We start from the raw sequence: 14,826 nt of genomic DNA on the forward strand, positions 1-14,826 counted from the left end.
CACAGCTAAATATAAGCCTGTCTTATACACTCCTGCACTTAAGCTATCCTATGGTAAATTTTTAAATGTTGAGGTAATTGGGTATCTTATCACAACCATATAGAAATACAATCAAAATAGTAATATTATCTCTTGAACCTGAAGCTAATGCAGTCTTTGCCAGTTTTTCCCTAATGTAGCTTGTTGCATTTTTGTAGTATCTCAGAGCTGACTGTGCCTCTTCCTGCAGCTGATGATTTGCAATTGGATGGGTGCATTTTTGTATCTTTTTCAAACTAGTGGTGGTTTAGAACCCACTAGTTATACAGACTTCAGCAGGTCTTGACCAGCATCACTTGCGGTTTGTCACAAAATACATTGAAGTCCATTTTTTTCTGCCAGCTGTGGGCTTGAGTCACAACTAGCTGGCACGTTTTTCTATCTGTTGGGGTCTGTTTCATGACTTTAGACCTCTCGCCAGTACATTCTGTTGCAGATGTTTATGGCTGTGAGTTGGACCTGTTGCACAAAAGGCAACAGTTTCTTCTTGCTCTGAAGTCTGTCACTGTGGACGAAAACTCATACGTGAAATTTTCTGTCCTCAAACTGAGTTCTTCAGAACTATCTTGTATGCTAGAATTGGAATGGTTTCTCTCTATTCTTTGAATTTATTTAATTGTTACTGAAAAGAGACAGCTCTGAATTAGCTTGTGTTTTGTGAGTTTTTTTGTTTGTTTGTTTGGGTTTTTTCTGTTGGTTGGTTGGTTTGGTTTGGGGGTTTTTTTTTGTTGTCAGTTTCCTTAGGAACTCCATCTTTGTGTGTAGTTCCTCCTAGAACATTTTCATTTATTTTGTTTCAGGTTGCCTTTTGAGTCACTGTGGAAAATATCTTTATTGGAATACAATATCTGTATTCCATCTTGCAGATTATTAATAGCATTTGAGTCATTTAGGTTGTCTTCAGTGAGGGACATTGAATACTGACACACGGAGAAGTCCTGTTTCGTTGAACACCATTCATCCATTCTCAAATAAGAAGTGGATGTTGTTAGAGGTGGTGCCAGTACTTCATTGTAATCCAAAACCTCCCAAAACCCTTTAGAAGCCAAAATAAGAAACTGATAGGTACAGATATGAGTTACAGGTATAACAGATGGTCTTTTTGTTGCATCTCTGTGATATCCAGGAGCCCTTGTAGTTCTCAGGTAAGTATTAGTGCTGGTGTTTCCACCATTCTGAAGTGTTTTCTCTCAAAAGTGCTGTGATTTTTTGAGAGGCAGTGACTCCTTCCATTTTTACTTAAGATTGCATATACATCATCTAAAGTGAAATACTTTTAATATAGCATACTGTTGGGGTTTCTTAAGATACTGCTGTTACAGTAACAGTCTTTTGTTAAGGACTGGGAAAAAAACTGAGGTCATAGTTGAGTAATCTACTGCCACAGGCAACAACATGTCCATCAGTGAATTTCATTCTGTTTTACAGCAAAGTTTTCTGTGTTTTTTTTATATTCCATTAGTAGAAGACTGTTTCAGAATCTTATTCTTCTGAGGAGTCTTAAGTGATGTTTTATTCAGCTTAAAGTGCAGACTGATAGAAAAGTTGCACCTTGATTGGTTTTTGAGCAAGAGTGTGTATCTTTTTCAAATATTTTCTTTTCACTCCTATGAGAGTGTGTGCTTTCAAAATATTATGGCTGAATGAACTCATCAAGAAGCTCCAGGTTCAGACTCTTTCTAGCAGCATATAATTTTTAGTACTGAAAAATAATTTGGATATGGTGTAGGATTTAGTTTACTAACATGATGCCTTACATCTCTTCCTTGGTTAAAGTACCCAAGGGAGCAAGAGTTCTAGCAGTCATCATAGGAAGTTGAGGTCTAACTTCTTTCCTTTAGCAGGCATAGGTATTTTACCTTTCCCTCAACACTCCTGAAATCTGAGAATTTAAAGTGTTAGAAATTGCAACACTGCAGGGGGCAGGTCTTGTCAGACTTGAATGAAGAGCATAAAGGAAAGAGCTCCGACCCAAAGTGCTGTATTATTTGAGATCTTCTATGGCTGCCCTGGGAGACCGTTTTTTGTCAGAGGAGGTTATTAGTCTGCTCCCATGTGTTGGCTTAAGGGCAAAAGTGATGTCTTACAGAAGGAACTTGAGTGAGATATGTGGTACCTTTCTAGACATGAAGGTGGCTGCAGTGTGTTTATTTATATTGTACTTTTAATATCTACCTAGACTAGGGGCACAGACCTCTGAAAAGTATGTACAAGTAGGCATTGCTTATACAATAGTAGTGTTTCTTGAGCAGTATTGGCAGTCTAGCGTAGGAGACAGCTAAGCGTAGTCTGTGTGAAGGCAGATTTCTCTTGAAGGTGATTCAGAAGGTCAAACTGAAGGACACACCTTTAATTAATTATACAATGTAGATACCTTAAGTTGTGCTCCATGAATGTTTCCCTGTGCTTGCTCCCCTCTCCTTCCTCTGATTTCTGTGGAGAGCTAGAAAAACATGTAAAATATCCTTTGAACCCTTGGAATAAGACCACCAGCTGTAAGCCTAACAAAGGGCATAATATAACCTATTTGGAACAATTTGACTGCAAAGAGTAAAATTTAGTTGCTTTTGGATGCAAGTCTTGTCAGCAAACCAGAGACAGGAAAAGAATCAACAAAACCTAACTGGCCTATCAGTGTGGGACTAAATGAAGACAGAGCTGGCCAATGTCACCCTCTCCCCATCTGCGTATCTGGCCATCCTCTTCAGCTGCTTACCTGGAGCTGAAGAATCATGTCTGTACTTATGTAAGAACATACTCCTGGGGGGGAAATGAAGGTTGATGTTGTGCAAATCTTTTTCTGTGGTATGATACCTTTGGTGGAAAATTAAGTGTATTAAATTAATGTGGTTCAAAAATGTGGATTTTAATCATAAAAGGTTTAAAGTATCTCTGATCAACTTCAAACCTTAATTCATTATCAGATCTTGAGTTTATGGTATCTGTAATTGCAGCCAGCAATTAAATTCTCAGGGAGGGATGGATGAAAGCAGGTAGCAAAACCAAGAAGAAATTTGGTAGAGAATTCACCCAACCCAAGTTGCTATCTTCATCAGTCTCTTTGGAATATAAAGTGGTTTTCTTTCACAACAAGGTGGAAACAAATGCATCTGAAAACAACCTTGCAACCTTAATGTGAGTTAATTCTGTATTCTGCTACAGGGCTGTGACTGCATCTCCTGAAAGTAATAGAGCTAGGGCTAAACTACCAGTTATGATACCTGTAACAGTAAAGTTCATATAGTTGCAAAAAGCTTGTTGGAGGTACAGTACAGCTATAGTAACAAGCATCAGGAGAATGGTGGTGGTGGGGATACACCACAGTTACCTAGTTGCATGTTCAAGTTGGTTTACAGTGTTTCTCAGACTGCCAGAGGAATGCAATTACTGTTAAGCAGAAGTATTTTTTTTATATATGGAATTAGTTTTTCCAGATGGGGAATATGATAATTTTTTTTTGCCTCCTAAAACCAATGAAGCCTCTCAAATGATTCTCCCTTTTCTTATTGATCTTTGACCTTCTTGATTAATTTCAGTCAACTTTCATATGCAGAAACAGTTGCAGTATCTGCTCACTCCTTACTAATGCCAGGCAGAGTGATAGAAAAGTAGTATAGAGCTGGGCAAGTGTCTTATGACCACAACAGGATATAATGGTAATAAAAATCACCAGGTGGGAAACATACAGTAACCAGAGTTGCTAGTCTGCAAGAGCTTTGTCTAGTGTTCGCTGCAGCAGGGGTGGGTGGAGAAGCATTAGGGATGTATCAGTGTTTCTGATTGTAATTAATAACTGATTTTCTATACTAAAGAAAGGCAAAGCGATGTCCTACTTTACAAGAAAACATGTCTGAATAGATCTTCCATAACAACAGTAAAAGCCAACCAATGCCTATTTCAGAAACTAATAATTCAGATGATTCCCACAAAATACGTTTTCAGTTTGCTTGTAGCAAAATGTGGTGGCACTTAGTCCAATGAAACAAATTAATAAAAAGAATATCTTAAGTGTGTTTCATTAATACTAGGAATTTATCAGATCTAAAATCAGAAGATTTGTGATTGATTGCCACAAAGTGATGACAACCTAAACCCCTTGATATAAAAAAACCCACTCTGTACTATTCTTACAGAAGTCACTTGTGTATTGTGGAATGCTTCCTAACTCTTTTACATTAGTAAATTGATTTTACTGCCTTAATTCAAATATCATGCTTAGGCAACTTATCTAATAAGCTGAATACTATTGTCTGATAGCAGTATCAGTTGCAAGGGAATTTATCACATCTGCTTCAAATTGTCAAGCTAAAGCAATTGCTGCTTTTTATCTCCAGACACTGACTGCCAACAAACATCTAGGTTAGCTAATACTTTCTTTTATTGCATGAAGGGAAAAAAAATTCTGGTGTGTTATGTACATACCTATAAATAGCAAAGTACAGTGGTCCAGCAACACCTTTGCCTAATGGACCATGTGTGTTATTTTAAGAATGTTTTCTTTCTTCTACCTCAGTGCCATCTGTCTCTTTGTTGGGAATGCTTTCCACCAAACAGGTAGCCACTGAACAGCCACTCCAGTGAGCTTTGGAAACCTGATTTCTTCCCAGTTGTAAAAATCTCTGCATTCTCCTAAAGGACTTGGCATACTCTCTGTGAATCTATTTGTAAGGACTGATCTTCTTGGTCTCGTCATTGCCTGGTTTGTCAGAAAATATCTTCTCTTTTTCCCTGCAATCTGCCTTGATTACTGTGGGAAAAAGAAAATCTACAATTTGCACTTTGTCCTTTTTATTTTTGTAGGAGGAATCTATTTGAGAAAGCTGATCAAGAAATAAAAGTGGAAGCTCTGCTGCAACTGTTTCTGCAGCTGTCACACTGTGACAGCTATCAAGAATTTCCAGAAAACATGTATCTGACCTATTTCCATAGTTGTCTGGTGCAATAAACCTATCTTTGTGTCTCCTTGCCATGTGGGATTTTTATCTTTGCAAATTGATAAAGCTTTTATTTAAGAATTATTTACTTTCTTAAAAGGACCAGGATTGTTGATATTAGCAAGATGACAATATTAAGTGAGAGTGGAATTCAAATGAATAATCAATATTCTGCTTATCTGTGTCAGAAAATTTAGGAATCTAGAATTTAGGTACTGCAAGGACTTCGTAGGGTCTAATCAGCACAAGCCTGTCTGCCCCTTCTCCAGCCGAAGCTTGTATGTTCTTCCTGTCCCTATGCACCTCTGTTTTTTAAATTTAAGCTCCTTGCTTCAGTCTCCTTCATCAGCTCAGTCTCCTTCACCTCACTCTACATCTTTGATGCTGTCTCACTATTCCTAGGTCTGGCACCTGGCGCTACAACTCCAGAAGTTGGAGCTATAAGAGTAACTCCTAGTGAGGTGCTTCCTGATAGAGGCCAACTGGTGCAGAGGGGACTGCCCAAATTCAGCACCTGCACACTGGCATCACTGGCATGTCTCTACTTGGCATGCACAAACTGATGCTGCTTTTTAAATATTTTAACTTATTCTGATTTGGGTAAATTGATAGGAGTGACAAAAGATGCACTGCTGATGCCATTTCAGCCAAATTGTCAACCTGTAGTTTAAAACCTGACAATCTTGGACATTCTCTAGAAAATAATCAAGATTTTGGTTTCATACATGCAGAACAACATATTTTCCAAATCATATTCTCAGAAACAGCTAAACCATATTATCTAGGATTTTTTCAAATTATTCTGCTTCAGGCTTGGAAAATTCTAATATGAGCTGCTTCTTGCATTATATGCTCTCACTCTAAATCAGCACATGACATACATGTATGGACACCATAACAACACAAAATCCTGACACCATGTGAGCAGCTCAGCTTGCCAGCCTATATGTCATCTATCTACTAAGTATGAAAACATAGTGTTTACATTCAAGTTGATTAAGTTTATTTTTTAGGATTAAGTATTTATGTGTGTATGTATGAGAAATATCAGACAAAAATGCATAGGTTTTTGTATTCTCTCATCTGAGATTTTTGTTTCAGTTAATCTTTGTTAACTGCTGTTAATCCATCGCCAGGGCAAATAACAGTAGTTTAGCAGCAGAAATACGTCACAGCCACATTACAAGACCAGCCTTTGGTAATTTCATCCTACTTTAGCCTCATCCATTTACTGGGGTTCTCTCTTTACACTTGATACAGCCACACCTGAATAGCTATTTTGCAGCTGTTGTCTCTTCCAGGATTTCAGCTAGGAAGTACATTTTCCTTTGTCTCACTAATTCTGTTCATTGCCTGGGTATTATAAGCATTTCTGCGGTTTGTGTTTCAACATGTGCACTCTTTCCTGTGATGACATTTGTTTGATAAAATTTCATGGTAGTCAAAGCCCCAACCTCCTCCAACACCAATTAATCCTAATACATCTTAAAGAATCAAGTGCCTCTGATCAGCGGAGATAGATAAATTATAACATTTTAAAAGGAAAATCTCTTCTGTAGAGGGTGAATAGTATTAGCAGAGCCACTTCAAAACCCCTCCTGACTGCAGTATACTTTATCCTTGCAGAGGTGGCTTGCTGGTGGCTATGGCTCTCAGTCTGCTGTAGGACAACTTTATGGGAAAGTCCATCTCTCAACAAGAGGTGAGCATCAGCCTCCTTTAGAAGTGCTGCACCATTTCAGCAGGACAAGATAAGGAGGGACATGGTTAAAACAGCAGCAGAAGATAGGCTTGTGCAGAACTCTTTTTCCTTTATTCTGCGTAGTTTGAATTTGAGACTGGGAGACAGCAAAAGCCTTTTCACTGCTGTCATCATGATGATCCATTCAGGCGTGAGAAAAATTAAAGGAAGTCTGGTAAGCTGTTTTTTTGTCTTTTAAATATGATTCCATTTTACATTTAGTGTATATAAAACCCCCTTGGATTAGAGAGAGCAAAATGATAGCTTGACCTTAGTAAACTTAATTCTTAACACTCCCACACATTTTATAGATGTTTATATCTCCGTAAATGGTGTAAGTGCTAGCAAATCACAAATTTCAAAGCACCAAAACAGTCTCAGTTAAATACAATGTGTAAATAACCAGGATAATATACATAATAATTTGTGGAACAAGATATGCTACAAGTCTTCAGTTGTAATAAATCTGCTTATAATTATTAAAAGGGCAACCCTGATACTTTTTTATACTATGCAAAAATTGCTTATGTTAATAGCTGAAAACCTTGTAAAAATAGAATAAAAAATGAAACATTTCCTTTGTTGATCTCTTATTAAGTAAAAAGATTAGTCTGTATTTCCTTCTCTCCTTGCATTTCCCTCATTAGGAACAGATCCAGACTCAGAGGTTTTTTGCTGTCAGGTTAAAGGATAACAGTGAGTTATGGAAAGCACATACACGAAGCTAAAGCATTCTAGCCTCAGAGAGTGAAAGATAAAATTCAGCTTTCTAGCTCACTGCAGTTTCCCTGTGCCTATTTAGGGAGCCAAAATCCAACACACTTTAATGTTCTGAGGTGAAAATAGAAGCAGATAAAAAGAAATTAGATGTAGAAGAATGGGGAGCAAACATATTTTCAAGGGCAAAAAATTGTATTTACTCTTTGTGTCAGAACAAAGAGCCTCTTGGTCAGTGCTTTATCCTGCTACTTGGAAAGGAAGGCTGCTCCACCTCTGTCATACATTGGCCTGTCTATAACAGGGGCAGAATGGAAGCAGAGCATGAGGCTTACATAGCAGAGGATACCGTTGTCCCAGTAAATCTCATATTTCTGGAAAACCTTTCTAACTACAACACTTGGAGCTGCTTGCTGTTAATATGGTAAGGCAAGATTATTTTCTGCTTCTGCAGTTTGGCACTACAATCTCATTTTTTAATTAGTGAAGATGGAATATGTCCCTGAGCATTGAGGATCCAGGATCTGATTTGTATCCAAACAGAAGAGTCCCATATGCAGTTATCTCTCTCTTGACATATCATTCCTATCTCCACCCAGAGCGTGCTTCTTCCTCACTTACCTTTGGCACCATCAGAACTTAACTTGCTCAATCTCTAGTTATGAACTCCTTCCTCTGTGAGTTTTGTGGGTTTTATTATTTGCTACGTATTTGTGGTCTTAGAAAATGGTGACTGTTATTGATGCTGAAACCAGCAGTGGAAAGATGCGTGCCTGCCTGCCTGCGGGTGACAGGAAGAGGCAGAGAAGGGCTGTGTGATGTAAATGGAGGTCACAGTCTCCCTGAGTTTCTAATCACAGTATTATCAACTAGTACATATAAACAGGCCTCACTGCTGCAAATCCCTGCTGAATGAGCATCTGCTTCTTTGCCTGTCTTTTTCCTTCCTCCCTGCTTTACTTCTTGCTCATGCCTCAGCCAGCACTTCCTTTTCAGTCCTGTTTTCCCTATGTGCCTGTGATGCCAGGATATGGGTTCGTTGCCTCCAGGTGTTCAGCCCAATTCCTCTCCTCTTACTGACCTCCCTTCCCTCTGCCCTGTCACACAATTTGGCAGTGGCACCTCCCCGGAAAATTGTTTGCAAAAGCATCACACCCAGTTACAGAAACCATGACGGGGACTCCTAGCATTGCCAGGACTGTCTGTCCCTGAGCTGCAGCACACCTGACACCATCAGCACCTGCCAAGGAGCCACCATGTAAGGTGGTAGCATTTGCCTGGTGCAGCTTGGCTGTGCTGTGCAGTGCATGCCCAGTGGCACAGCCAGAGCCAGCCTCTGCTGTGCAGGTGCTGCCTTAGCAGGTCCCAGCTTTACATGGTCACCTTTGGCCAAAGCAGCAAAGAGCAAATATCTTATGTGAAAACCCTTATGTAGCCTTTCTTAAACTCATATAAGACCTCTGAAAAACTCTTCACCTGAAAAGATGAACACACTTGTTAACTCAGCAGCCATGCCCTGTACCTTTCACTACTTTTAGAAGACCTGGCCCTCTTGTTCTCTAAAACCGTCTGCAGAGGGAATGGTGCAGAAGGAACAAGACATCTTCTCCCAAGTGAGTCAACTTAGACATGCATAGTATAGCCTACTTACTGCATCCCCAGAAGCAACGATGCAGTTTCAAGAAAGTCTAGTTATGAAAGGTGTGGGAAGAGATAAAGACTAACCTGGTGAGTCATGGGAGCATGCCACAGGCAGAGCCTGCATTCAGGACTTGGGAACAGTCCTGCCTCTAGACCTGATGATAGGCAAGAAAGAAGGAAGTGATTAATAATTAAAATAATTATGGAATAAATTAAGATAATTAGTCTCTTTATTTATCTTCCTAAGTGTTGTCCAAAACTATAATCTTGGGATTCCAGGCCCACTGGTTTTGTGTCATCCTATAAAATAAGAGTCCCCATCATTAGGTCTTCTTGGACAAGAGTTATAATTTGTGACGCTGTCCGATTGGGCAGAGATGCAGCTTCTCAGCTGGGAGGAAGCATCAAACTGGGAAATGGGAGTAGCAAAACAATTGCAAACCTAGTTCTGTTTACACTCCAGATATTTAGCAGCTCTTCCTTGTAGATGGGTTAGTCTTGGTGGGGGCAAAGGTAATAGTTTGCAGCCCACCAAGTGCCTGTGTGAGGCAGAGAGGCAGTGAAGCATTGAGTGGGGATGACAAGCCTGGTGGCCTTGGCATGGGAGGGGAGATACATGAGGTTTTGGAGATCCTCAAAGAGAAAGCTGTGGCAGAAAGTGGAACATGGGTGAAGACAATGTAACTGTGCCTTCTGCATTCCCAGTGACATCCTGCCTCCCTCACCTCACAAACCCACGTCTGGGGTTGCTGCCATATTCCTGGGGTTCCTCTGTTTTTTTCAGCTCTACACAGCACTATTACACTTGATCTAAATGGAGATTTTTAACCTGTTTAATTTCTTCTGCTTGGCCAAGCTGTGGTGCTTGAGGTTGTGTTCCTAGTTCCTAGGGTTTCCGGTGCCCTCACACACTGATATGAGAAAGGCCCATGACTGGGTTTGCACAGTTAGATGTTCTTAGGCCACTGTAACTTCATCTTATAGAAATAATAGGAATTTTCTATGCAGGGTTTTGTTATCTAAATCAGTGTCCTATTAAGTGTGCTGGCTGGCAGCTACTCAGGTGCAGGTAGCAGAAAGGAGGTCCCTTCCCTCTCACCTCCACCAGCAGAGTCTGTGCCAGTCTCCCGGTGGTCTGTCAGGCTTCCAGCAGCAAATGACCTGCCCTACATGGGAGTGGGGTGGTTTGCAAAACTGTCAGAGCATAGGTAGTTGAAGTATGCCAAGTGGGGTCCCAGAGAATTGTGGGGATCTCTACCACAAATAAAGAAGAAGGAAGAACAGAAAAATATGTTAGAGAAAGGAATCAACAAAAGAATTGTGGGGAGTCAGAGGAAAGAGAAGGTAAGGAAAAAATTGATAGTATATCCCATGTTTGTATGAAGCAATCCAGAGCTCTCAGTACCACAAAATAAGTGTCAGCCTATGTAGTGACTGCTGATAGCTAAATCACTTAACAAACAGCTTCTGAACTTGACACGCACAATTCACGTTGTGCAAAGGCACAAGTGACTGTCCTGTGCTGCATGATTCCAGCCTTCAGTTTTCTCACCTGGTTTGTGTTAAACCAAAACTCTGACTGCAGTCAAGAAGAGCATCTTCTGCGTAAGAAGCATATAAAAACTGCTAAATGCTTCATTACTAACAAGAAGTTTGTGTGACTGAAACAGCCCTGAGTGTTGCAATGACATTTTTTCCATTTATTTTTCCTCCTTTTTTCTTTTAAAAACTGGGTAATTGGGGTGTGAAGTTTCCTATAACAGACTAAAGCCTAATGGGAAGGTCTGCCATCTGCATTATTAAAGTCACATGTTAGCGCCATGGGAAGCAGATGAGATGCTAGAAACAACATAATGAACAAAACTTTTGCACAGTTAATACTACCAGTGATTCTTAAGATATTGATAGCAGTCCCGAATGCGTGGTGGCCAAGAGGAAGGTCACTTCACCCATAAGGAATGTGCTAATGAAAGGACACAATAGGATTTTATACTCACAGAAATTCCCTGGAGGAGGAAGAGCTACACTTTGCATTGAATGGCAAGAGTAAAAACAGGTGGGAGCACTGGAAGACAGACCCATCTTGAATAAAAAGAGGGAGATGACAAGGCTGGGTTGGGCACGCCAGATCTGACCAGACTGAGAGGCAGGGATGAGGGTAGAGGTGGGCTCCCAGAGCTCAGCTGCGGGCTGGGTGGTCCCTGTCAGAGAGGTAGCATTCAGCATTAGGTTGCTATTAGTTGAGTAATTTTTTTTATTTATATGAGCAAGATAGGCCCCAAAAGCCCTAAATGACAACTAGGTAATAACCAGGAGTCTGGCACACCCTAAACTGCATTTTAATTTCTCTTTTGTGACTCAAGAATGCAACCTTTGATGGAATAATAATAACACACATACTCTTGCATTTAAGCCTGTCAGGTGTTCACGGGGAATTTGTGTGGGAGCAACAAACGTGAGATGCACCTGTGATCTGCTGGGAGCAAGGGCTCTGAGCAGGCACCTCCTCGGGGCTATCAGCAACCTGAGAGAGACCTGAAACCCACAAGAGCTGGGACCCGTGTCTCACCCAGCTCCTGGTTTACTTAATTTGATGCAGATGAGTTGTCTTCCTGACGTCACCTGGCTACTCCCCTGAGTTTGCGGGCTGAGCAATGCAGGCAGGCCAAAGGCAGCCAGGATCACCTGCTCCCACCAATACTCCCTAATGTGGGTTTCAGAGTCAGCTCGACTTGCGCAAACCCACTGATATGCCCCAAAGGACAGAAAGTGAAAAAGATGGCAAGGGCTTTTCAGACAATGCTCTGAGTTTTAATCTAATTTAATATCTTCACAGTGCATGTTAAGTGATAAAAAGCAAGCAACAAAGGGATTGTGTGGTGCTCAGATTTATGCACGTGTTATAATTAGAAAATTAGTACGTGCTCTACTTGTGAATTCAGCCAACAGAAAAAGCCAGCTTGGATATGCAATCAACAATGACATGTATCCACTCATATGTCAAAGCATAGGCTTGTTTGTTTGTTGTTTTGGTTTTTTTTTTCCTACTGTAGTGCAACTTGTTGTGACCTAATTGCATTCACTGGAACCACCACAAGTCAACATAACCCAAGTTATAGTCCCACATTTCCAGACAGTAAATGGTCTTTTCACTCCTTATTCTTGCCAAAATTGTGAATGCAACATTTTACCTTTCACTGGAGCAGTTTAAGACAAAGTCAAGCTTTTTTTCTTTTTGGTTTTAAAAATATATTTCCACAAAGTTAGAATGTGAGCAATGATTTAAATCAGGTTTAAAGTTAAAAAAAAAAAAGAAAAAGACTTACCTATTTGCAGCTAAAGAGTGATTTCTTTCTCAGCTGCTCCTAGCAGGCAGCAGTTCTGCATGTGTAGTGACATTAGTGTTTATAAATGTTACTATAGTAACTGTATGTGTAGTCACAGACTGGTAGACTTACTGTTCTGGTTATTTGGTGAGCAACAAGGTATAATGGAAAAAAAAGAGACACAGCATTGTAAGACAGCCATGCTCTGGAGGATTCAAGAAGGAACTGCAGTAAAAGTATTTTTTTGCCTTTATACCAACCAGTGCCTTACTGTATGCATTACAGCAGTGTTTTTCCCATTAGACTCTCATAAACACACCATAAAATGTAAAGAAACATTCAGGCATTTAAACCAAAGTCAGTATCTGCTTCCTAACAACTTTCAAATTTAATTCTACTTTAATGGAAGCAATAAGTTTTCAGGCTTTTAAGGACCCTGAAGAATGAATGAGGTGAAAGAATAAGGTTATTCACCTGTGTAGCTTCAGACATAAATGCCTGCAAGTTGCCTTAATGAACATCAGTGGAGTTACTCACCTGTGTTAGAACAGTAAAGGTATTTTCAGCATCAAAACTTATAATTTATTATATGCAAGTGTGCAAACGTAATGTTGGGTTAAATATCATTAATTAACTGGCTAAAGGAGAAGCTGATAATTTTGGGGGAAAAACAAACAAACAAACAAACAAAAAACGTCTGAGGGGATTTAAAGGCTACAGCAACTCCCAGAAAAACCAGGAGTGTATGTTCAGGCATGGGTATTAAGTGGTCCATCGGAGCCAGCGTGTTGTTACAGATGCGCTCTTTGCTCATAACATTTGCTGCTGAGGAGGAGTCGTGGGAAAGCTGAAAGTGAAACTAAGCAGAACAGTTTCATTTTCAACTCCGAAAGCAGAAACCTAAACGGCATTAAAAAATGCAAAGAACTTCTTAGGTAGCTGCTACCACACAGCGGCTATTTGTTCTTTTAAAACACGATTCGGACACTTAAAAGAAATTACAAAGATAATTCTTAAATTCCAGAGAAACTGGATTTTTTTTTATCACGTTTGATTTGCTGTCAAGCTTGGAGCAGTAACCGCCAAGGGCAGCGGCTCCTCCACCTTAAACAGCCCGTCTTAAAGCAGCAGGGATGGCAGCAGCCATCTTACGGGTCGCTGTCACAGCTGCTGGGAAGCCCGAAGCCAGCTCCGACCTCTGCCGCGGGCTCCCCGGGGTATCCCGGCTCCAAGGAGCCCGCGGTGGAGGCCGGCGAGCAGGTTCCGACCCCCACCCGCATCAACACTGTTGATTTTAAGACCTCAGCAAAGTAAAAATATAAATAAGTAAATAAAAACAACAGAACTCCCCCTCCCATTTCATGAAATATTATAGCACTTCATTCCATTGTTTTCCTATCGCTTAATGAAGGTGCAAACTCGCCGTATAAACCTATGCTGGAAAATATCCCCAGAAGCTGAGAAGAGGAAGGAAGAAGGAAACGTCAGGGAAAGGGTTTTGTCACACCCCCACACCCCCTCCACCTTTAAACGTTACCACTAACTTCGCTCAAGTCTGGAGTCACCTTTGCTTGCCCCATGCAAGGTGGCAAGGCCCTGTGCCTGCGAGAGGTCTCGACGCTGAGATTCCCTTCCGAACTCATGCTACTACTTTTGGTTTACACATCAAAGAGCCGTAGGTCCTACGCAAGCACCCAGCCTCAATCCCAACCTTTTAAACCGCGGTGCTGTTCTACAGAATTGCCATTTGTGGTTTCTCACAGCTCAACCACGTTTTTACATACGTGCAACGGGGCAGAACCGCCTCTAACTCAATGCACTTGGCTCTTGTATATGGAGTGCAGTCTCTATGGCAGGATCATTTGCGTAATTTTACCTTTCAATTAAAAGGCAATCACTTGAAGACATAAGCAGACCTGCTGTCAACACTCATTTCCAGATACAAAGAAAAAAAATTAAAAAAAAAAAAATCAAGCCCCAGAACCACGGCAGGAGGAGCTGAGCAGAGAGTTTTTGAATTATCCGGTATTTCAAACTGACCCATGTTTATGTATTGAATTAGAAATCATCTGGGGAGGAAAAAAAAAAAACAAAAGGACCCCTTAAAGGCGGACTCAAAGTGCACAGTGTGGAAACGCAATGGTTAAGCCAAACAAAGTAGCGGCACTTCGAGGGGTCACAGAGGCTGCGGCGGCAGCACCACGGGCTCACCGGGGCTCGGGACCGCTCGACACCGCCAGCGATGCCGCCTCTTTCTGGGGCAACTTTGCGCGCAGCCTCCCGGAGGGCCAGGATGGCTCCATAGCGGCTCCCGCACCCAGCGGGTGCCGCCGCCGCCCTTCCCGCGGGGGCGCCGCCCGCCCCGCGCAGCCCCCGCGCAGGGAGGCGGGCGCGCCCTTGCGGTGCGCAGCGGCGGGAGGCGAGCGCC

At 41.2% G+C, this 14,826-nt stretch overlaps 1 protein-coding gene across 1 annotated transcript; it reads right to left on the minus strand.

Moving 5' to 3' along the window:
* Positions 1-61: 61 nt before the first annotated feature.
* PP2D1 (protein phosphatase 2C like domain containing 1) lies at positions 62-8,064 on the minus strand. Its single transcript, XM_027676104.1, is given in 7 exon segments — positions 62-200; positions 202-276; positions 278-296; positions 965-1,197; positions 4,462-4,996; positions 4,999-5,065; positions 8,053-8,064. Coding segments are annotated over 7 exon segments (1,080 nt in total).
* Between the last annotated feature and the right edge of the window lie 6,762 nt (positions 8,065-14,826).

This window comes from Neopelma chrysocephalum, unplaced genomic scaffold (assembly GCF_003984885.1).
Source record: "Neopelma chrysocephalum unplaced genomic scaffold, ASM398488v2 Primary Assembly neopelma1_26, whole genome shotgun sequence".
Classification (NCBI taxonomy): domain Eukaryota; kingdom Metazoa; phylum Chordata; class Aves; order Passeriformes; family Pipridae; genus Neopelma; species Neopelma chrysocephalum.